General features: G+C 46.1%; 8 protein-coding genes across 8 annotated transcripts; 3 read left to right on the top strand and 5 right to left on the bottom strand.

Annotated features, from left to right (window-relative positions):
- Nucleotides 1-1,679: 1,679 nt before the first annotated feature.
- On the top strand, nt 1,680-4,280 carry PAAG_08074 (clock-controlled gene-9 protein; the record flags this gene model as incomplete). The annotated part of the gene is made up of 6 exons (XM_015846416.1): nt 1,680-1,898; nt 2,025-2,422; nt 2,518-2,793; nt 2,866-3,330; nt 3,417-3,526; nt 3,580-4,280. The coding sequence occupies 6 exons, from the start codon at nt 1,680-1,682 to the stop codon at nt 4,278-4,280; spliced, it is 2,169 nt and encodes a 722-aa protein (XP_015700851.1).
- A 1,219-nt stretch (nt 4,281-5,499) lies between these two features.
- On the bottom strand, nt 5,500-5,919 carry PAAG_08073 (hypothetical protein; the record flags this gene model as incomplete). Its single annotated transcript, XM_015846415.1, has 1 exon — nt 5,500-5,919. The coding sequence occupies one exon, from the start codon at nt 5,917-5,919 to the stop codon at nt 5,500-5,502; it is 420 nt and encodes a 139-aa protein (XP_015700850.1).
- A 3,752-nt stretch (nt 5,920-9,671) lies between these two features.
- Nucleotides 9,672-11,698, top strand: PAAG_08072 (hypothetical protein; the record flags this gene model as incomplete). The annotated part of the gene is made up of 7 exons (XM_015846414.1): nt 9,672-9,809; nt 9,870-10,137; nt 10,201-10,231; nt 10,535-10,632; nt 10,708-11,057; nt 11,143-11,314; nt 11,367-11,698. 7 exons carry the CDS (start codon nt 9,672-9,674, stop codon nt 11,696-11,698), a joined length of 1,389 nt encoding a protein of 462 aa, XP_015700849.1.
- Nucleotides 11,699-12,385: 687 nt separating this feature from the next.
- PAAG_08071 (DNA-directed RNA polymerase III subunit RPC2) lies at nt 12,386-16,253 on the bottom strand (the record flags this gene model as incomplete). The annotated part of the gene is made up of 4 exons (XM_002789958.2): nt 12,386-15,206; nt 15,296-15,700; nt 15,783-16,006; nt 16,086-16,253. The coding sequence occupies 4 exons, from the start codon at nt 16,251-16,253 to the stop codon at nt 12,386-12,388; spliced, it is 3,618 nt and encodes a 1,205-aa protein (XP_002790004.1).
- A 2,153-nt stretch (nt 16,254-18,406) lies between these two features.
- Nucleotides 18,407-18,955, bottom strand: PAAG_12504 (hypothetical protein; the record flags this gene model as incomplete). Its single annotated transcript, XM_015847983.1, has 2 exons — nt 18,407-18,739; nt 18,881-18,955. 2 exons carry the CDS (start codon nt 18,953-18,955, stop codon nt 18,407-18,409), a joined length of 408 nt encoding a protein of 135 aa, XP_015702415.1.
- An 89-nt stretch (nt 18,956-19,044) lies between these two features.
- On the top strand, nt 19,045-19,410 carry PAAG_12503 (hypothetical protein; the record flags this gene model as incomplete). The annotated part of the gene is made up of 1 exon (XM_015847982.1): nt 19,045-19,410. One exon carries the CDS (start codon nt 19,045-19,047, stop codon nt 19,408-19,410), a length of 366 nt encoding a protein of 121 aa, XP_015702414.1.
- Nucleotides 19,411-19,570: 160 nt separating this feature from the next.
- PAAG_12502 (hypothetical protein) lies at nt 19,571-19,891 on the bottom strand (the record flags this gene model as incomplete). The annotated part of the gene is made up of 2 exons (XM_015847981.1): nt 19,571-19,745; nt 19,878-19,891. The coding sequence occupies 2 exons, from the start codon at nt 19,889-19,891 to the stop codon at nt 19,571-19,573; spliced, it is 189 nt and encodes a 62-aa protein (XP_015702413.1).
- Nucleotides 19,892-21,850: 1,959 nt separating this feature from the next.
- On the bottom strand, nt 21,851-22,386 carry PAAG_12501 (hypothetical protein; the record flags this gene model as incomplete). The annotated part of the gene is made up of 2 exons (XM_015847980.1): nt 21,851-21,997; nt 22,177-22,386. The coding sequence occupies 2 exons, from the start codon at nt 22,384-22,386 to the stop codon at nt 21,851-21,853; spliced, it is 357 nt and encodes a 118-aa protein (XP_015702412.1).
- Between the last annotated feature and the right edge of the window lie 193 nt (nt 22,387-22,579).

The raw sequence follows: 22,579 nt of genomic DNA, 5'->3' as shown, positions 1-22,579 counted from the left end.
CAAATTCTTCTACATTGACATCATATTATTAAAATTTACCTTTTCCTTGATTTCTTTTCTCTTTCTTTTTTACCTTCTAATATTATACTAGAGCTGTTAACTGATAGCAGATCTGTGTAATGCAAAGCAACGTAACACGAATTTTCAAAAAGGCCCATTTCTTCAAATTGAATCAACTGAAAACCAGCAGATAGCTGAGTGCATCGTTCAATTCTCAATAGGTGTGAGCAAGTGATGGTTACAGTTATTTCAGAAAATGTGGCTGAAAGCCCTCTACAGAAAGAAATATGTTTTCACAATCACTGTGTTAAATCTTATGAATTTAATTATAAGCTTTTTTAACTATCAACTAAAATATAATTGATCTTATTATAATTTTTTATTATTTATAAAATATTAACTATATAATAAATTTATAAAATTTTTTATTATGATTATATAAGTATAATTTAATAATATATTAATTATAATATATAATAATAAATTTTAATTATATAATTAATTATTTTTTATTTTATAATATTTTATATTTATTTTTTAATATATTAATAAATATTACTATTAAAAATTATATAATTTAAAATTTAAAAATAAATATATTATAATGATTTTATTTTTATTTATTATTCAAAGTTAAAATATTTAAAAAAATTAATTAATAAAATTTAAATAATTTATTAAAAATATCTTTATAATTTTAAAATAAAGATATAAAACTTAATTGAATAGTAAAAACAGCTTAAATTTAATATTATTAAGAAGATGAATTTCTCAAGTACTTTATAATATATTTAAAAGTTTTAAAGTATTTATTTAAATTTAATAAAATCATTCAGTAGTTAGATATTAGTTATAGCAACTTCAGTTATTCTGAATTTTACAATTATCTAGCAAGCTCTGTCAGTCGCATAGACAAGTGTTAATAAGCTAAGAATTTTAGGAGACAAGTCTTGAAAGTTCTTTTCAAGGCTTAATAAAGAGCCTTGATCACATTATTTAGGCCTATGAATACAGAATAATTAATATCCCTTTAATAAAGAAGCAATATCAGGATATATTGCCTGTGAATGAGAAAGAGAAGCAAAAACACACGAGTCATTCAATCCCTTGTCCCTGGGTCCCTAGACCTATGCTATGCTCACGAGCTCCGCCACCGCACAACAATTGCAGTACTCTTGAACATTAAAAGAACAAACTGCCCTAATCCTATAATAGTTTAATTTAGTTTAATTAGTGGTTGTTGAGTGTAGATATTTCGGGTTGAAATCTAGTTAGTTGAATAATATGGAATTTCTGGATTAACGTAAACCGAATCATTATTAGTTACAGTTAGTTAACTAGTAAACTAACCTCCCGGGTCTGTTCTCATCAGGTCATCCTCCCGCATAAGACTCGATACTACCTGGATACTCAGCACCTACACTTCTAGGGATCCAGCAAGAAGACAGCTCCCTTGCATATTAGAATTAATTAGCTATAGACTTGTCATATATAGCATTGCCCCAGTCCTATACATATACACCTTAATACACACCAGCGCCCGCCTGCCTCTGCCCCTCTTGCCACTTCCCATAAACTCATCCCTTGTTCTTCTGATTGTATTCCGCCCTCCGTCTCTTTATTTCCTCTTGCCTCTCTGCCTTGATTTTACATGGGCCTCCCGCCAACCGCACCCCGCCATGTTCCTGAAAAAGCACACTCCGGAGGCTGAGTTGCTGCCAGAGCGTCCTGCTGGGCCAGAGCGTCCTCGCAGCGGCGGCGCGCATTTGAAACCGTACGTCGACATGATCATGACTGAGTTCCATGACAGGCGGTTTCAGCGGAGGAGGTCCCTGTATCAGAAGCGGGATCTGCAGGATCGCGTTGCAAGGAACTCGTGGGTCGGGCCGCCGTCGGAGGTATGTGTAAAGGTTGATAGATGGCCATGTGCAGCACAGTACATAGGTGTTGTACTGTTGTTTTTTTGTATCCCAGCTTTTCATCGCCATTCTCTATCCCAGCTAACCTCCCATACCGAAATTCAGACAATCTACGGCGGCATCTCCGTAACTTCCACCGACAAAAATGAAGTCGTAATCTCCCTCGCAATCCGCGACACAACCTACTTCCTCGACTTCTCCGAACACCACTTTCCCGTCGGCGAATCCTTCCACCCAACCGCAGACGTCATCACCGACTTTGTCATCCTCGAACTGTGCCGGTATGAGCACGAACACCTTGAGAAGTTTCTAGGCATTGCGTTGCCGAAAGATCTGGCGGAGCGTTGCCCGCACTTGTGTCCGCGGCTATGGCATGAGCTGGATATCGTGCCCCTGGTCCTCCATGGCAAGGGTGTGCATAGTGTTGGCTGGATTAATCGGGAGTTTTGGAATTCGAAGACATTGGATGAGCAGGCGGAGTCTGTGGCCAGGAAATGTATTACGTATGGGTCCTTTTCTATTCTTTCTACTCTTTTCGACTCCCCCTCTGGAGAGTATAGTAATTCCCGGCCCCACCATGAGCTAACAGAAACCGTAGCTTCTTCGGTCCTAATAAGGCACCCCTGCTGCAAGTGGGGTATCGGGGATGCGTCGAGGTTGATTGTGGTTTTCATGCCGTCCTGGCTATGCTGTCGGATTACGAGACGACTGTTGGCGGTCGAACATGGAATTCCGTCATGAAATATGCGAATGACTTGAACAATCGTAAGATTAGAGTAGCATTTTTCAGTAGCACACCGCAGGGCGGGGGTGTGGCGTTGATGAGGCATGCACTTGTTAGGTTTGCAGAGGCATTGGGAACAAATATCAAATGGTAAGTTTACTTACATCCTCCATTCTACATATAACCACCATGATATGATTTCTCACGCTGGTGTGTATTTAGGTACGTTCCACGCCCTCGACCGGCGGTCTTCCGAATCACAAAAACGAACCACAACATTATGCAAGGCGTCTCTAAGCCGGACGAACGCCTCACAGAAGAAAACAAAGCCGCCCTCACAGACTGGATAGTCGGTAACGCAAAGCGCTACTGGCTCGTCAAGGGTGGACCCTTGAGTCCTCCCAGCGAGGGCGGGGCGGATGTCATCATCATCGATGACCCACAGATGCCCGGCCTAATTCCGTTGATCAAAGAAGTCACGCCCATGCGGCCTGTCATCTACCGTAGCCACATTCAGATCCGCAGCGACCTGATTGAGGACCCTACATCCCCACAGGCTGAGGCATGGAATTACTTTTGGGACAGTATCAAGTATGCGGATCTGTTTATCAGCCATCCTGTCAAGAGCTTTGTGCCGAGTATGGTGCCGCCGGAGATTGTGGGGTATTTGCCAGCGACAACAGATTGGTAAGTCTTCACTTCTTCTGTTTTCTCTCCCTTTGCCTGCCCCTTATTTTGGTTGAATGCTGTTTGCTTATCGTTTTCTAATACAGGCTTGATGGATTGAATAAGCCTATGGACGATTTCGATATTGGATATTATGGACGTCTTTTCAATGCGAGATGTCGCGAGATCGACATGACCACCATTGACTATCCGGACGGTATGTCATCCCCCCAAAGAAATTACCAGCCAATGACTAAACTAGGACATCAGATGAATACATCGTCCAAATCGCCCGCTTCGACCCATCAAAGGGCATCTTTGACGTTCTCGTCTCCTACGAGAAATTCCGCGCCTTACTTTCCGAAGCCCGACCAGAAGACAAGCCACCCAAACTGCTAATCTGCGGTCACGGCTCCGTCGATGACCCGGACGGCAGCATCATCTACGACGCCGTCATTGAGTACATAGATGGGAAACTCCCGCACCTCAAATCGTCCATCTGCGTAATGCACATCCCTCCTCAAGATCAGATCCTTAACGCCCTCCTCTCCAAAGCTCGCATAGCCCTCCAACTCTCCACCCGCGAAGGTTTCGAAGTAAAAGTCTCTGAAGCCCTGCACAAAGGCAAACCAGTCATTGCAACCCTAGCCGGCGGCATCCCGCTGCAAGTTCAAGATGGCAAGAACGGTTTCCTGGTCGAGGTGGGGGATACGGATGCCGTGTCGCGGCATTTGTTTGAGCTGTGGACAAATAACGAGCTGTATTATCGGCTGAGCGGGTGGGCGGCAGATAGTGTTAGTGATGAAGTTAGTACGGTGGGCAATGCGTTGTCGTGGCTTTATTTGGCGAGTGAGATGTCGAAGGGGAAGGTTGTTAAGCCCAAAGGTAGGTGGATTAATGATATGGCGAGGGAGGAGGCGAAGGAGCCGTATGGGCGGAAGGAGAATCAGTTGAAGAGGTCGTTAGGATAGGGAGGGGTTAAAGGGGGCGAGGGTTGAAGGGATTAGTTGGTAGGATGGGAGGAGAGAATATGAAAAGTAGATGTTGACAGCCGACTCGAGATCTGGGATGCGAGATGTGAGATGCCTAGAATTTATATGTTAAGTCACCATCGCTGGTCTGCTCTTTTTTTCCATTTTTTTTATTACCAACTCTCTATTGGTTGATAAGAGATGCGCTTTTGAATTTCTTAGTTAGATAAACGCATCCATTAGCTCCTATATATCTGCATTAAATACATGGCATAGGGGGTACGCATCCGCGCCGCACGTGCATATGCTGGTCAAGGTTACGTTTCTGGGCAGTTGCATGGGGGGATAGTTAACTGTAAATGGATACATATCAGATATACTCCGCGTTCTCATGGTTGTGTTTCTGTTGTTATTTGGGGATATCTTTGTGGATTTTGGATTCATGTAGAAAAAGCTCAAGTCATGGATTGTAAAAAGGTAGAACGTAGATTGTAACCTTCTCACCCTGCAGATACTGAGAGTGGAGCAAGTGTATGTGGCGATGCAAAATATATAATATATTACTTGCAGATACGGAGCAAATATACTCCATAATTAGCAGCGCATTAACTATCCATCAAGCTATTCATCACCTTCCTTCATTCTTTCTATCTTAGAGAAGAAAAGCACAGATTTTCAAGAAGGTAAGTGAAGCGCGAGTAGATAAATTAAACCAAGAAGCTGGAAAAGAGGAAGAACAGGACATATACGAATAATACGTTATTTGATAACCAAAAAAGTAAATCATCACTGGTACATAGGGGGAATCCGGCAAAGTGGAAAACTGACATTAGGCTAAATCAAGATTATTCGAAGAAAACAGAACATAAGAAGCTGGGTCCCATTGGGAGGCATCGATGTGGGGCTTGTTTGTGAAATGGAGTAGATGCGCACAGGTCGTTGTCGGAAAGAAAACGAAGGTTTGTATGAAAACTGGACGTAGTGAGAGGAATCGAGGCAAATCAAACATGCTGCAATAGCTCAATTGCTGCATATCATATTGAGACATTTTGCCCGGACAGTTCAAATGTCCAATGGACCAGGCAAGCCGTTCAAAACTCTCTCCCTTGATTCACCTTCGTTGTGTTTGTTTGAAGTCAAGTCGCGAAAAAAGCGCATCTACACAAACAAATCTCCATCGCACTCAAAATGACCGAAGACGGAACAACAGAGTCCGCGTTCACAGCATAGCAATAGCCAACCCAAAGGCGCCAAGCGCCAACGGACCAGCGACAAGCTGCGACGCATCTGATGTCGACGAGGACACGCACACCTGACTTCGTGTTTGGGTGGAGGGGTTGTAGCAGACATTGCGTGGGCTGATGCAGGAAATGTATCCAGTGCCAAAGCACTCGCTGCAGGTGGTACCGCCGTTCGGGCAGCTTGTGAGGCCATTGTCGCTGCTGCTGTGACTGCTGCTGCCGCCTCCACCGCCCTTGCCACCCTTGGGATCACGGACGGCGAGACGCTCGGCGCGCAGCTCGGGGGTCGTGAATGCTTGGAGAGGTTCGTTGTTTTGAAGGGTTGCGGAAGCCATGAGGCCGAGGAGGAGGATGAGGAGTGAGGTGAGTACGGGCCAGCTCTTCATGGTGGGAGACATTGTTATGTTTCTTTGAGTGGTAATGGAAGGGAGATTTGGATAATTCCCTGTTGCTGGATGAGGAGGGTAGGAGAGGGTAGTGGAAGATTAGAATTTTGTGCTTCTTCAGGGTGTTTAAGCGTTAATTTGGGATAGGGGAGAAAAATATGGAAAGCAGGAGGAAGTAGGGGTTTTTATGTCTTCTTCAGCCCCGATTCCTGGACTTTCGTATCCATATTGGTTTTGTTTTTCGTTTCTGATTATTTGCTTTTTCCACAGCTGGCAACACGGGATTCCGCTAGCGCATGGGCGTCGTTTTGGGTGAATGGTGCTTGTTGTGCTCATCCATACAACCCTTAAGCTCGCGAAACAACAGAGGAAAAAGGTTAATTTCAGCCAAGAAATAGATTTTTTATTTGTCCTGCTGATGTGAATCGTGTTGTTGTGCTAATTTTAGCTGCATCTGGGGATCTCTTCCTTACGATGCGATATTCTAGTGACAACAAAATTTCTGGCGGAGCCGCGGTCGGACAAGGGTTGAAACCGCGCCTTGTTGCCAAGATGATAAGCTTTGCTTCTTATGATTAAGAGGCCTGGGCATGCTGCTCGATGCTTCAATGTCTTTGGTTGACCCAGGGATGATTCTTGTTGATTGGAGCGCTCAGTGCCCTCAATGCCCCTTTATTTGTACGACAGAGAATATTGGTAGTGAGCACGAGGATTTAACCAGGACTGGGCATATAACTCCGGGAGCTCGAGATACGCCTTGCCTTCTCATTTCTGTTGGAGGGCTGATTATTTTGGGGATATGAGAGACAGGGGATTCTGAGGCTCCGTTGGCACGAAGAAACAGCCAAACTAGCGCCACATGGAGAAATCTTTCTCTGAGGCTTTGTGAACAGTCGGAACCTGCCAACGGGTGAGAGAATACGAGGGTGAAAATCGCCTCATTACCACCTATAGAGCAACGTCAGAAGAAGCTGACCTCTGGGGGAACAAAGTGGTGAAAAATTATTCATCTAAGATAGAGTTAAGTTCCCAAGGGTCTGGAGGAGGCGATACGAAGTTGAAGAGTCAGATCCCCAGTTTGAGGGTCGCCCCTAATTTCTGAACTGTGGGGTTTGTAGAGAGGTCCAAAAGGAAACAGCGTTTTATTTTGGTCAGGCTAGCCCTTGAAGGCCTTGTTGCTCATGTCAGTGGCTTGCGAAGGCGGAAAGCCTATCCAATGTAGTCTGGGTTTATAAGATTATGATAGGCAGCGTTTCAAGGAGCCGCATGATGCTTAGCCTCCTTGACCAAAGTTAATTTATCGTATCTGTGATTTCGATTTCTGGAATATTAGTGGATTTACATGAAACCCAGCAGAAGAGCCTGAGAGCTTTTATTTCTCTATTATCTTGCCATAATAATGGATGACTGAGAGAGAGGAAGCAGCATTGACTCTACAATGTTAAATCTGCAGAGAGCAAGCATTTCGTTCACTAGTTTTTTGTTGAGCTTCTCTGGTTGGCTGAGAACTGACTGAGAGTTCTGTCATGTGGTGAAGTTATCTAGGCTGCTGAAGCAGATTGTCAAGACTGAGTGTCTGTCTATGACGGGAGCTTTCATTCTCTTTTTCTGGTGCAAGAGTATCATTGCCCAAGCTAACAATTTGTTGTCCATCGTAACGCCTGGCGGAAATGCCGATGCAGAGGGATGATCTTATGGTTACCAGAGCAACCCGTATCTGAATTTGTAACTGCCCAAGGCAACTTTCCATCCATCTGTCTGTTGTTCGATCTTCCGCACATATGTGGGGTATATTCTCTCATGTGAAGAGGGTTCGACGAAAATGCGATTTATCTGAGGACAAGAGCTGGAGAGGACATAAACTGCCTCTTGGAATGTACTGTTGCGGCTTGATATGTTCGCAATGCCGGGATGTCGGCTTTCCGTCTGGGCATGCCTGAATTGACCAGTGGGAATTCTTGCCTGTCAGCTTATGGTTTTTGAGCTTACTCTAACCATCGGATCATAGCCAGCACCGTAAGCTTTGGACGATGTCGGAAGAGGGATAATGTGGTTGCTTCTTCAATTGTTCTCAAGATCTAGTAGAATATCCGGCAAGTTACGAACTGCAGCCTGGTCTTCACTCTGAAAATGCATGGCTGCTGTAGGTGGACCAACGAAGGGTGATGGTCAAGTGCTTGATGGGTTCCCATACGGGAGGATACATAGAAACAACACATGGTGACGATGTCGGACGTACCACCCTCTAGCTGGAAGTGACCAGGTCAACTTGAGCGGCCAGATGGTTAACTCGGGTTCTGATGTTGCCTTCAAGCTGTCTCAGATGAACCTAAAAACTCTACATCGGCAGCGATTGATGTATGTACAATATATTCGCATCCCTGCATGGGGGGGAATTCTGAAAGTTTCGTGCACCGCAACAGGTCTTCAACAGGAGCGCGCAACTGCTATCGAATGTTTCATTTCTCATTTGCCGGACAATATAATTATATCATTTTAAGAGTCAGGTTAGCGCTCACTTTCACCCAATATTATTGATGTATTTTTCATATCAAATGCTTTCAGATGTTCCTATCAACCACCCGTTTTCCTGGTGTCGGGCTGACCGTATGTTCCTGTCCGATGCGGATAATATACGGATTGACCGGGTGCTGATTTTAGTGACCACATTGGATTGGCAGTGGGAATTGGCCTTTTATCAATAAAACGGCTGAGGCCATATTTCCCATACATACAATCGAATGCGCGCACTAGATTCTTCCAATACTGTCGGCTGTCCACGTCCGGGGGATTGTTCCTTACTTTGAGATACACAAAGAAACGCTGGACTCTTGGGGGGAAAAAAGGGGATAACATGTACTATACCACACAGATTGTCGCAATGCTTCGAAGCTCAGAGTGGCATTTGTCGTTGGAGTGAATATTTTAATGGGCAAATTGAGGCATCTCATTTTCATGAAGGGGAGGTCACATGAATCAAAATCACGTGCATCGTGACTGATATAATCATTTTCATCAACTCCGTTTTCTATTTCTGCGGCGATTTCATGGGAACGACATGACGATTGCAGCAGATTCATTCAATCATGCAGAGAGGAGCTGAGTCCACTTCGGAGATAGCTGAAGCTGAATGAAGCCCTAATTTGTTTTTGAGGGATAATTTGCAACTCTATGCATAGTTTGCGGAATTCATTTTGATCAACAGGAGAAGAGACGGCGGAGCACCCAAGCCAGCTCTAAAAAGGCGTTGGTGCCGGACGTCGAGAGGGCCATTGAGCAGGGGCTGAATCCCCTTGCTTGCCCATATGCAGTTTAGCTGGGGGTTTGCTGGTGAAGTGAAGAAGCCAAATCCGCCATGGAATCTCTCCCGCGCGACATCCCGGGTTATTATTATGGTGCGTCTGAATACGTTCCTCTATGTATTCCAGGTCGTGAAGAATGCAATGCAAAGCAATGGATTGTTCTGTAATGAAATGCCATGTTTACTTTTTAATCATTCTATCCATGTGGTGTCCATGCCACTGTTTTTCTGTTTATGATGTGGCATTCCTAAAGGTGGAGTTCGGCCTTGATACACCCTGCAGGCACCCTTTGCCCCTGAGGGAAGCTTTTGAACCCAAACAGGGCAGGCAATCTGTACAATGAAACATTGGTTTTATTATATTCTAGCCATACTGGAAAGGGGGAGCAAAAGCCTGCGAGATTGGTTACTCCGTTTTCTTGCGTGCTTCGATCTTCTGCGCATTCTTTGATGCCTTGTGGAAATGGCCAATTCCGCTGATGAAAACGTACCACCAGATCCTGAAAAGAAAAAATATTTCAAAGTTCAAGCAAATCATACTGCTCCATTAGGATCTAAGTACACGAAGGATGACATCAAAAACAGGAAAGAAACGTCTTTGGTGAGTTTCAAACTTCCTTGTTTATGTTGGTTCTACAGTGCATGGCTGACTTCAAATTAGAAACGAAAACGATGGGAAGAGCACGATCAGCGTGTATCAACAGAAAAAATTAAAAGATCAAATATTTTGCATCATACCATCAGCGGCACATTGTTGCAGCAAGAGTCTGGAACTTTACTCACCTCAAGGAGTCTAGTTTTTGAGCAACGTGAAGCGACGTGTGCCAGACTATTTTCTAGGAACTGCCTAGTAGATGTGGCTAGCTCCGATGTCAAATACCCAGTGTCTAGGTTTGCCAGAGACCCTTGGAGTGGGAATCTCTTGGTTGGTAGGTGGACATCTCTTAAGGGACGCTAAAATGGTTGATGCTGATGATTCTTTTGGAGCGCAGCTATCAATACAGCATCGTGTTTTAATCTTCTGTAAGTTCAGATAGTTCCTCCGCTTCGACTGGTTATCTCTCTGCTGACGAGTTTAATGCTAGATCTTATCTTCCCAAAAAACAGAGTCGACCTTGGCAGTACAAATGGCGCCAGCGATGGTGTAACCGTGTAATGGTGGGATACGATTGGGTATGTATGAGCCGCACTCATTCACACCATAATTTTAATGAGTTTTACAGGTCACTTCACTCTCCGTAGGTCCAACAGGCTGGCTGCTGTGAGTACTTACCTTACATTCAGATATACTCTCACGGCTGAACTGGGCTAAGATTATATCTACAGCGTGTCATCAAGTGGCCAAACCGGAGAAAGCGTGCATGTCTCAATATCTAGGCTCTTCAATCCCTCAGATCCGCGACCGGTCACCCAATACGTAGTCGGTAAGATGGATGTTGATGTTATAAAATTTTCTACATAGACCCTCTTATCAAGCGCTAACAACATTTCCGCTTCAGATGCCGCAACCACATTTTGCTATCCCGGTTCCATTGTATGGTGCTCTGCTGCTTGCCCTAGCAGCACAGAGAGCATTTTCGCGGCTGGTAAATCCAATGATTTGCTACTAGTCACGGGGATAGAATCATCCTGGAACATACGAGCCTTCAAAATGTCGCCGTGTGCCGATGTCATGGCCGTTGAGTGGCTGGCGCCTCAAGTGGTCATGACAGGGCTGAAAAACTCACTGGTGCGGCTCTATGATCTGCGGAGCCGGGATACGGCGTCGAGACTGCAACATCCACATGGTGTGTATAAGATTCGGAAGGTAGATGACTGTAGAATCGTGGTTGCTGGAGCTCAGAAGAATGTATGTTGTAACCGTTCAAGTCCCCTTATTATGTCTACCCCAAGTTCAACACCAACTAATATATGATCTTTTTCTATTGTAATAGCTCCACATGTACGATCTCCGTTTTACACCAAACATCATCTCCGAATATCCTCAACCCAATAAACCAACCCACACCTGGACAAAGCCATATCTTTCCTTTCCAGACTACGCAAATGACCTTATCTCCCATGACGAGCTAGATATAAGTCCGGAACTCGGTCTTCTCGCATGTGGTGGTAAGTTCGCGCCATGCCAAACACCTGCACTCCGCTTACACAGCCTTAGGTTCCCAATCTAACAGGATCCAACTCTTCTCCCTCAGCACGGGAAAACTGGTTATGCCACCACCCCTTTTCCCGTCTTCCTTGTCGTCCATCCCGACACCTCAACAAGCACCCACTTCGTCATCCCTCCCAAATCATTCACAGGGAGTTATAGAATCAGGTAATTCCACCTGCAGGGACGTCCCGATAACCCACATCCAGTACGCGGATCGGATCAGATGTTTGCGCTTTGAAAATCTGGACGCATTTCCAACCGTCAATGGCGGGATCAGCGCAGGGACGCCAAGTTTGTTGGTTAGTGCAGGGTCTACGGTTGAGGAGTGGCGCATGTGATAGGGACTTTCCTTAAGAATTAGGGTGACTATTATTGTTTGATTCTGTCTGCTTTCGTTTTTTGATTCTTTAATAGGAGATTTTCAATTTTTTATGGCCTATTTGGCTTCGACTTGCGTCCAGGAAAAAAGGGAGTTAAAAGGTTTGGGTGAAAATATTCCATTTTGGGTTGGTCATTTGATTATAACAAAACAATTGTCGCTGTTTTAACGTGGCTCCATCATTTCAACCTGGGCCAGAGACGGAGAGATTCAGCTCCAATGTTAATAAATGATACCATTTGATTGTTGATTCTAATGGAGAAAACGTAACATTACTCATTTTGTTCCATCAATTGTGGTATTACCAATGGATAAGTTGCATATGCACGAATGAAATGGATGGAGGGTCGTATGTGCTGGACTGTATACAAAAAGAATGCCATAATAGATCTTGTGCGGAGATTGACATCTAGCAGGTCTATAGAGTTATCTAGAAGCCAGTCCACTCATAAAGCAGGCTATGCAATAGTATAACCTCAAAATCTCAATGGAATAATTCATCTGTTCTCAAAAGCCAACCACATCCAAGACTCTAGGAATGCCACGGGCCTCCGTCATATCACGTCATATCATATCAAGCCCACAACCACCTTCCACCTCCTCGTTAACATATACTACCATCTCCACCTCCATTTCTACCCTCCACCTACTTCCCCCGGTCCTCGGGAAACTCATCCGCAAGCTTCAACCTAGCCACGACATTCATACTAAAAAGCTCCTGAACCAACAACTTCGCTGCGTAAGGGATAATCATCTTCACCACCCCCCGTGAAGACTTACACCGTTGACACCACCCCGAATACCCCATGAACCCACAACTCTCACAAACATCCACCTCATACTGATCAGACGAAATCATCAACCGTTCCAACAACAACTGACTCGTGCCATAAGCAATCAGACAATCGCGCTCCATCTCCCCGAGACGCAGACCACCGTCACGCGAACGACCCTCCGTCGGCTGACGCGTTAAGATCGCCCGCGGCCCCCTAGCGCGCGAATGCATCTTATCCTGCACCATGTGCTTCAGCTTCTGGTAGTAGATGGGCCCCATGAAGACGTACGCGGGAAGTGATTCACCCGTGATACCCGACGTTAGGCAGTCCTTCCCACCATACGAGAAGCCATGCTTGACAAGGATAGCAGACATTTCCTCAACGGGGCTGCCGCCAAAGGCAGTGCCGTAACTGAACTGGCCAGAGAGAATGCCCGCTTTGCCCGCAACGAGTTCCAGCATTTTCCCCACCGTCATACGTGAAGGGAAACCGTGAGGATTCATGATGATGTCTGGAACGATGCCTAGGTCGCTAAAGGGCATGTCGGCTTGCTCGGCGATGATGCCGACGACGCCCTTTTGCCCGTGACGCGAGGAGAATTTGTCGCCAACCTCCGGCCGGCGAGTTTGGCGCGTTTGTACTTTTATCAGTTGGTTCTCCGCCTCAGTGGAGGAGATCATGACTTTGTCGATGTAGCTTGGGTCAGGGAGTTTGTAGGTCTGCGGGGAGGGGATGTAGGTGATTGGCCTGCCGGCGTCGGAGCCGGTGATACCGGACGACAAGGCGTTTTCCGGTGTGACTTTGTTAATGTAGACTTCACCTTGGTTTACCTTTTCGCCAACAGCGGCCAGGCCGTCGTTGTCGAGAAGTGCGTGTTTGCGGACTGGAAGGCCATTTTCACGATCGGGGCCTTTTAGTTTGTCCTTCGTGCCGTTTGAGTAGCTTTTGAGGTTCGTGGAGTATTTGCGGAAGACTTGACAGCGGCCAAAGCCACGGTCTATAGAGCCCTTGTTCAGCACGAGGGCATCCTCAATGTCATAGCCGGAATAACTCATAACGGCCACAGTGGCGGCCTGGCCAGCGGGGAGTCTGTCGTATTTGATCAGCTCTATTGTTCGGGTTTTCACCATCGGCTTCTGAGGGTAAACCATGGTGTAGAGGAGGGAGTCGATGCGAAGGAATTGGTTGTTGGCAATTGCGCCGATGGCTTGTTTACCCATAGCGCATTGGTATGTATTTCGTGGGGATTGGTTGTGATGGGGATAGGGAATGAGACCGGCTACAGCCCCGAGAATCGTGAAAGGCTCGATTTCCAAATGTGTCGTGCTGTCAACGATGTCATTTTCATAGACGGCAATATTTGAGTCATTCTCTTCATTACAATCCAGATACTCTACGAGCCCGTGGGCCAAGAAGTCATCGAATTCCATCGATCCACTCCTTAGTGCGCGAAGATGACGGGCTTGGACTCTGGATTTCCCGTCTTCGACAATGATTAGCGGACGACATATGCGTCCATCATCCGTCGCGATGTGCACTGCTCTTTGGTGGTGATTGATGAACACGCTGATGAATTCCGAAACCCGTCCCGTCCGACGCAACCGTCGGAAGGAATGTAGGAAAAATTTGGGTCGTCGCGTTAACGCGATGGGGGATCCGTTAAGGAATACAATATAAGTTCCCTGGCCATGCAGCTCACGCCCACCGACAGTCTGGACATCTTCAGCGCCGAGGGCGAAGATCAGTTTCCTCACAGGTTCCTCCTCGTCGTTAGTAGTGATATGCGTCATGAGGGCTAAATTCTTGACAAGACCACAAGCCTCGCCTTCAGGTGTATCGGACGGACACAGCATGCCAAACTGCGACGGTTGTAGAGCTCGAGGCCCGGATACTTTGCGAGTCTTTTCAAACTGACTCGATATACGGGTCATCATACCCAACGCCGCGATGTAACTTAGTCGACTCAATACGTGTGTAACACCTGCGCGTTCCATGCGGAACCGCTTCAGACTCCAGTTACCAGTTGAGATGGCCCGGTTCATCCCTTGGGTGATGTGATTACCATGTATGGCGACGACCCCATATGCGTCAAACTGTTCCGTCCGCACGGGTTTCTTCAGAACTTTATCGATATTCATTTTTATGTCGAACTGGAACTTCTTGAATAGATCCTCAAATAACAATGACAGAAGCTGGCCAGCCAGTTCCAGCCGTTTGTTACCCACATAATCTCGATCGTCTACAAGACTTGGATCATGCTTTGCCATCAAGACACGTCGAGCCATGTGCGCGACGTATAGAGCCTTGGGACGGAAGTTGAGGTTCTCCACAACAACATGCGAGATAATAACCGAAGATATCGCTTCGATGGCTTCCTGGACATAGTTACGACGGATAACGCCAAAATTATTTGGTTTTCGGTTGATCTTGATTCTGCTCCCGATATATTCCAGCGCCTGATGCTGGGTATATATACCCAGCTTCACCGCCTCCTCGAAGTTAATGGCAAAATCTTCCTGATACGTGCTGTCGATGCCAGCAACAAGAAGCAACATCTCTTTGTCAGATTGAATCCCCATCGCTTTCAGAAGAATGACGATTGGAACATCTTCGTTGAGAACGTTATGTCTCACATAAATCCGCTCCTTCTTAAGAATGATGTAACTCTTCGACTTTCGTTCGTTTGAAGAGCTATGAGTCAACTGTTAGAGCAACAAGTCTACGAATAAGAAAGAGGGAGGAAATAGAGAAACAGGGAGGAAATGAGAGGTATCACACACCTAGTGACTGAAGCCTGAACAATTTCTTTCTTCAAGTCCGTCTCCACAATAACCCGATTCTTACTCAACTGCTCCTGAACCAAAATAACCTTCTCCGTGCCATTGACAATAAAATACCCGCCGGGGTCAAGTGGGCACTCTTGCAAAAGCTGCATCTCAGCCTCGGACTTATTCGACAACACGCACTTAGAGCTGCGGAGCATAACTGGCATTCGACCAATGGCTGTCCCATTCCGCTTGACCCGTTGCCTACCACGAACATACTCGAAATCTACCAGGATCGGGCTTGCATAGGTCATATCGCGCAGTCTGCATTCGTTCGGGGTGATTGTGGACGCTGCATTGAAGTTGGAGTCTTGCTCTTCGTCAGCTCGTCGGGGCGTGCCCAGGTAGATGTCGTGGAATCTAAAACCCGAAAAACATAATGCGAAGTTTTAGCGGATGACCTACCGCAGGTGTGATAACATATTTAAAGGTGTGAAACTACCTAATATAGAAATTCGGATCGACATCGCTACGAATCTCTGCGCTAGCCTGCACGATCTTCTTCAATTGGACCTCGACAAAGTAATTATATGAATCAATATGTTGCTTAACTAAGCCCTTAACCTTGAGAAAGGCAGGTAATAAGTTCCATTTATCCTTGGCCGTGTTTATCGGATCAGTGAGAGATTTGGTGTAGTAGAATGGCTTCAGCAGGGTATCGAAGTCCTGTATGGATTCAATGTTTGATTAGTCAACCTACATATTATTTCATTTGGCCTACTGTAATAGTAGTAGAATGTCATACATCAGCCCTTCCCTTCACCTTGTTGGCATGTGAGTGATCATGCTGGTGCGATTCCGTCGTCGTCTGCACATTGGCGGCGGCGGGGGGAGCAGCTGTAGCGGCAGTCGCAGGTGTCTTGGACAGCGTTGCATGCGCAGCACGTTTTCGTCTCATGGGACTTCCGGGCATGGCTGGGAGAGTGAGAGAATCCGATTCCTGTACACAACTGTCAGATATACGGGTTGATGAAAACTATTAACGAAGCTGTGGCATACCCCTCAGAGGGTAGAAAAAAGTCTGGGAATCGGAAAGAAGAGAGCCAAAGCACAGATGGGAGGAATAAGATCATAAATCGTGAAGAGACATTGTTGACATTGCTATAACTGCTGCAGAGACATATCGTCTCCTCGTAAAAGTATTATTATTATTATTTTTTATTTTTTTTTTCAATGATGACTTCTCTTCAGCTGCAGCGTTTAGGGGAGAGGATTAAGCTTTCGGGACGGGCAGTGCCGAGGCTCCGGACGATTATATAAGAAGTTGGTAAATGTGGTCCAAGCGTTCTGAGCGCTGATCTTTTTCAACCATGTGATACTTTCACTTCAGCCGCCTACGTCATTTTCTCCCGACTCATCTCAACCTCGTTCCAAGCCGCAACGAGTATCCTCCTTCATCCGCTCATCATGTAGAAGAAGCACTAGAATATCTAGAGACAAATATATCCTGATCGCCAAACTTTCACTCTCTCCACTGTCTGTTTGCAGTTTCATGTACTTCACAAGTCATCCCGGTCACCGAATACAATCTTCCTTCCTTTCCCCAGCTTCAAGTCACTTTGGTGCCCGACGAACATCCCGTATAGTACAGCGAACGTCTAGCCAGTTTTCTTTGTAACATTGGGGCCTCCCACCTTCATTTTTTACCCCTTGAAAACATCAATGTGGACGATCCATTATTATTATTATTATTATTATTATTATTATTATTATTAATGTCAGTTCTTCTGGTTTCTGCATGCCGTCATGCCTAACCCCGAAGGAACGACCATGCCTTCGTCTAATTGCTTCTATGTCATTCGTCCAAGGGATGGAGGGTAATGAGATTCTGCAGAAGGGAAACAAATAACACATATGATAAAACCCCGCATTGACATCACCCTGCTTACGCCAGAACTCACCTACTTGTGTCCCTCCCTCAACTCCTTTCAAATCTATTTAGAGCAACATCTGGTTACATCCTGATCTAGCCCACTATCCTGCGTTTTACTTCTGCGCTGGATATCACAGATGCATAGATAGCCAGGGGGCTGTCGTCTTCAATTCCTCAATTAATTCAACCTGGTTGGTTGGAACCAGCACTCAGTAATACACGATATGGATATGTAATATAGGCAGCTCTGCATATCTACAGTTAGGTCATGTATAGATAGAGAGACATCATAAAGTTTCTCCTTGAGATATTTTTGATTTTTCTTCTTCCGCACTCCGCGCGCGATGTGGCGTCGATGGAGTTACGATTGCATATGCTGAATGTCTGATAGTGCTAGGGTTCCAGTTAATGTGCTGTTACTGTTGATGATCCAATCGAGACCGGTCTACAATCGACGGAAAAGTATGGTATCTGCAAATATATGCATTCAGTGTCTGGCGGGGTATGAGCCCTGCATCCCCCTCGATCTCGGCGCGATAAGACCATGCGAGCGGGAGACCCGAGTGGTTCGGCACCGAGACCGGGGGAGACGTGGAACCTGAAGTGAAGAGGTAGTTTCATCATGTTTGAATTCCTAATCATGTTAACACCCCCAGAGATATACAAGATCAGAATAAGACAGACACAAAAGAACAAAAACAATACAGACAATCTGGGCATTGAACATAAAAGAAAGTTATATATTCGTACTCCGTACAACAGCACCGATATTAAATCGAAGAACAAAGAAGCAGAATAAATCGAAACGATCCAGGGAAAAATCAAAAGAAACAGTATGACCCATCGTCCCCCCATCAAGCGCAGCCCACGCCCGTTGGCGGAGCAGCACAAACGACCAGAAAAAGGCAAAACAACGCACCACCGAACAAAAGCCCATTTTGACCAATAACCAATACCCACCCATGTCATGTCATGCCATATCCGGCCTCTCAAAACACCATATCATGATATATCAATTATTTTCCAAAGCAAACAAACTAACGCGTATCGACCTGATCATCATTTCCATTATCTGGGCAATAACCATGTTGAAAGAACGATATTCTGGCCCAAATATACACACGGATCCACTCGCCATCCTCACCCGCGGTAGCCAGAGTCAAAGCCCCAACCAGGGCAACATAGTCCACAACTCATCCGGGAAAAATATCTGGCACACCTTCATCCCCTGGCTCCTGTAAACCCTGCCCCTCCTGCTCTTGTTCTCGCACTTTGCCAGAAGATCCACCCAGGAAGTTAGTCCGCCGTGTATCACCCTCACCAACCCCATCTAGCGCCACCCCTTCCCTTGTGCTCCTTTCCATATCCGTCTCAATCTGATGCAATGATACACTCTGCCTGTCATGCAGCTGCTGGCAAAGCTCCAATAGAAACCGCAGTTTCAGAAGCAATGCCTCCCTAGCATGTAGCAGGACGTGGCATATCGCCCTGTGCAGAGAGCGCAGAGCATCAGGTTCGCCGAGAATCTACGTGGAAAGTAACGCCGTATTGAAACAGCGTGTCATAGCGGATGGATGTTGAGGTGTTGGACTGGCATGATTGCAGTTGCAGTTGCGGTTACGATTTCAGCTACCCTTGGGCTGCCCTTGGGCATCTGGCATCGACACCTGTTTCGGCTTCAACACCTTACTCCCTGTAACTGTCATCCAATGCACATTTAACCGCGCAATTTGCTGGTCCATCGTCAGCGAGAAAGATCAGTGCTGCGTATTGTCGAACTGCTGTATGCTGACGGTTTCGGCGGTGGAGTTCTAGAAGGTCATTAAGGGCGATGGCAACGGCACTGCTGGCTTCATCTGTTGCTGTGTGGGGTGCGTCGTCTGTAGTGGCGGAGGTGAATTCGATGGTAAAGAAGGGGAAAAGGAGATTTGCGGTGGGGTTGGCGTGGTTTCTTGCGGGATTGGGACCGGAATCAAGGCAGGGTTCGCTGTCAGATGCGGATGTGGATGTAGTTGCAGGCGCTTATGCCGATGTAGGTAGAGGTGCCGATTTGGTGGTAAGTGTGGGGATTGCAGCGTGTTGGGCGTGCGAGAATGCATCATGCGAGAAACCATGGGGCTTTATCCGGGGCTGGATCAGGGAGGAAGGAAATCTGGAAGAAGAGACACAGGCACAGACTGGGCCCACGGCTGTTTGATTGAGTAGGCTAACGCCGTGTGAAGAAGATTGCCATCGTCATTATCCTCGTCACAGCCTGGAGTCAGACGATTACCCAGCTCGTCGATGATTTCATCTTCCGTGGCGTTCCACAGGCATCATGGGAATTTCGCTAAGTTCTCGTAGCGTGGTCTCATCGTCTAGCTGCGGAAAGAAGGCGATGATAATGGATCGGTTTCTTGGGTGATGATCTGCATAACCTTCTGCATCAGGGATTCCGGTGGTTCATTGCGGTATAAGCGAATACCGCGATAATCCAAGGGAGTTTTGGTAGCACATTCTTTCCGATGATACAACTGAGACGCCGGAGAGACTCTGGATGGATGAGAAGCAGTGGAGGACTGTGCTGGCGGTTTCGTTGGGGAATGGAGGGATCAGGAAGCCAGTGTCAAGAGAGGGTGTGAAGGGCCAAGATAAGGTGTCTACCCAATGTTGGATTGGGCTTACTTTTCGTTGTCCATGGTGGTAGCTTTTTTTTTATTGATGAAGATGATGAAGGCTGCTGGGAATTTCAATGACGTCTTCCGAGCTTTGATCTGTGGCATGGATGAGAAGCTAATGTTCATCAGCTTAATGGCGCTCAATTATATATATGAAAATGCACAAAACTGTACTAACCCATGAATTTATTTTGCGTTGCAGTGGTCCTTTAAAAATTAAAGGGGCGGTATATTCAGTTTCTCACAGTATCACACTTTGAGGGGATGAGTTTTCTTTTCTATTTATCAGCCAACAACAACATGAATCGTATCAGTCCAAGCAGTACACCTAGATTATTTGAGTATATTCAGATCGTGACACGTATGCTTCTTCTGGCCATTATACTGTGACATCTGGATGTCGTCACATTCCTGAGTGTTGTTCTCTTTGCTTCGATAGGAGTATCTCGGCCAGCTTTGTATGAAATGCTGGGCGAACGGAAGTTAGTTGGCCAACATAGAGGCCATCATGGGGTCTTGTGAGTAGAATCGCCATGACTGTGGCACCTCATCTATGTCAGGAAATAAGAGCATTGCCCTGGTACTGAGTAAGCTGATACTGTTGAAGGATGGTGGTTATGGATGTTTGAGGAGCAGAAAATGTCAACCTGAACCCATGTCAACATTGCATCAAGTATTGAAAACAGAATATAATATTAGCAGAAATATTGCGTAGTTAAAATATCATCGCTGTACAATTATCTAGGAAAATTCAAATTTAGAAGCCAAAAAAAAAAAAAAAAAAAATCAAATACTCAACTTCCATAGGCGTTCCCCTATTCAAATTCCACACCGGTTTGGAAAGAGCACAAAAACCAAAGTAAAAGAAGAAGTCGAAGAAAATCTTTTGGATTCACCAATTTTCTAAGAGCTCTTTGAAGTGCCCTTTCAAGCATACCTCCTTCTTCTACACATGGATAGGTTGCCAAATGCAAACTGCTGCCGCTACACAGTTGATTCAAACGCCCTGCATTGTGCGATTGGCTGTAACGTAATCGGACAACAACAAGGCTCGATGGCACCGATTTGGCTAGTTGAAACGTGCCAGCCAGCCAGAAATCCGCCGCAGACGTTGGCTGGAAAAACCATGGCTTTCATGTTGTGGCCGCCTGTTGCAGATATGTCCCTCTATGTACGGGGTAACTACCGGAGCTACATTCACAAACGCTTCACCGGGTAACTTTGCTTGGCCTCTGACTTTGGATGTACGGATCTTAAAGACATAATCGCTGGAGTGCTCCAATCTCCCATAAAGACAGCGGGGCACAGAAAGATGCTTAGTTACTCAGCAAGTCGCGTCAATGTTCCCTTGTGCGACAAAATCCGAAACATCTGAACCGAAGCTAAAAGTTGTTTACCTAACTGCCCAAGGAGACACACGGAATGGGAATGAATACCAACGGCTCTCCCTTTAAAGCAACCATGGGGCCCTAGGTGACCCCATCCACTCAAGCTCCGATCGAATCATTTCCCTTGAATTAGCTCTCTCGCTGTTCGTTCCTAACTCGACCGCAGGGCAGGGCGAGGCGAGAAAGCGACGTAATGGAAGGGAAGGGGAAGAACGTCAGACATGCATATTATAGGACTATGTTGCGGTTACACAACGGGAATTGGTTGGGTCGGAAGGCCTGCATATGGCTTTTGTTTCGGTTCATTAGCTCAGCTATTAGACATTAGCTACTTGTTGTAGGAGGGAGTGGAGAATTGTCAATGGGATTTATCAATTTGGACTAAATAGGGCCTGCCGTAACACCTCGACAAGTACGTAGATTGAATTTTTGCCTCTGGAGAAGAACCTGTCAGTGAAACAAGCAGCAAAAGAACCAACCACACCCGACAGAAGATTGCTGTTAGTTAGTTAGCCATGTCAGAATCAATATTATTAATGGTTCGAGTTCGAGCTCCCAGCTAACAGTGGCGGTTGCTCCCTTCCGCTGCATGTTAAAATAGTCTGCATGGCGCATCGAGACCAAGAGACAATCTTGATGTCTGAGCGGATGACGAGTGGCGGATGACGGGGGCGGGGGCAGAGACAACAGGGCCAAAACAGCACACCAGCTTCGTGGCAAGCTCACGTTCGAGGACGCTCTGCCGGTGTGATTAGGGAGGTGAGTTAGAGAAGATTGATAGTTATGTGAGGTATTGACTTCTCCGTCCAGGCATCGACCATTTGGAGGTATCTCATCCTGGTTAACGTCTCAACATTTATGCGCATATACATCCTCCATACTCCATACACAAGGTAATCATGTATGCATGTTCCGTACATTAAATGAGGGGAGTGTCCTCTCGAGCTCTCCCGTGATACTCATTTTTGGTCCCCCCGTATCTGCGGGGAATGTCTGACTCCTGACTGGCCAGTAGCAAGGGGTTGGGGGCGTGGGGAGGTGAGAGGTGTAAGCGCGAAGAAAACGGGGGATCTCAACAATCTTCCAATCCGAGCGAGTTCCACGGAGACGATCGAGCAAACCACACATCATTCATGTATGTACTGAGCCGTACATGGACATGGACATGTGCTGTATGTACTGTTTGTGTGGAAGTTGCAGGTGCACACGTCCGAATAACGCGGCGGACAGGCGGATAATGCCATTGGATTGGGCGAGCTGCCCTTAGCTATTTGAGGAACTAGACCAACGCGGTGACGACTTTGAGGGGCGGGGGTGTCTA

Source organism: Paracoccidioides lutzii, assembly GCF_000150705.2.
Source record: "Paracoccidioides lutzii Pb01 unplaced genomic scaffold supercont2.29, whole genome shotgun sequence".
Lineage (NCBI taxonomy): Eukaryota > Fungi > Ascomycota > Eurotiomycetes > Onygenales > Ajellomycetaceae > Paracoccidioides > Paracoccidioides lutzii.
The sequence above is the reverse complement of the archived record's forward strand: the minus strand, read 5'-3'. Positions and strand labels throughout refer to the sequence as shown.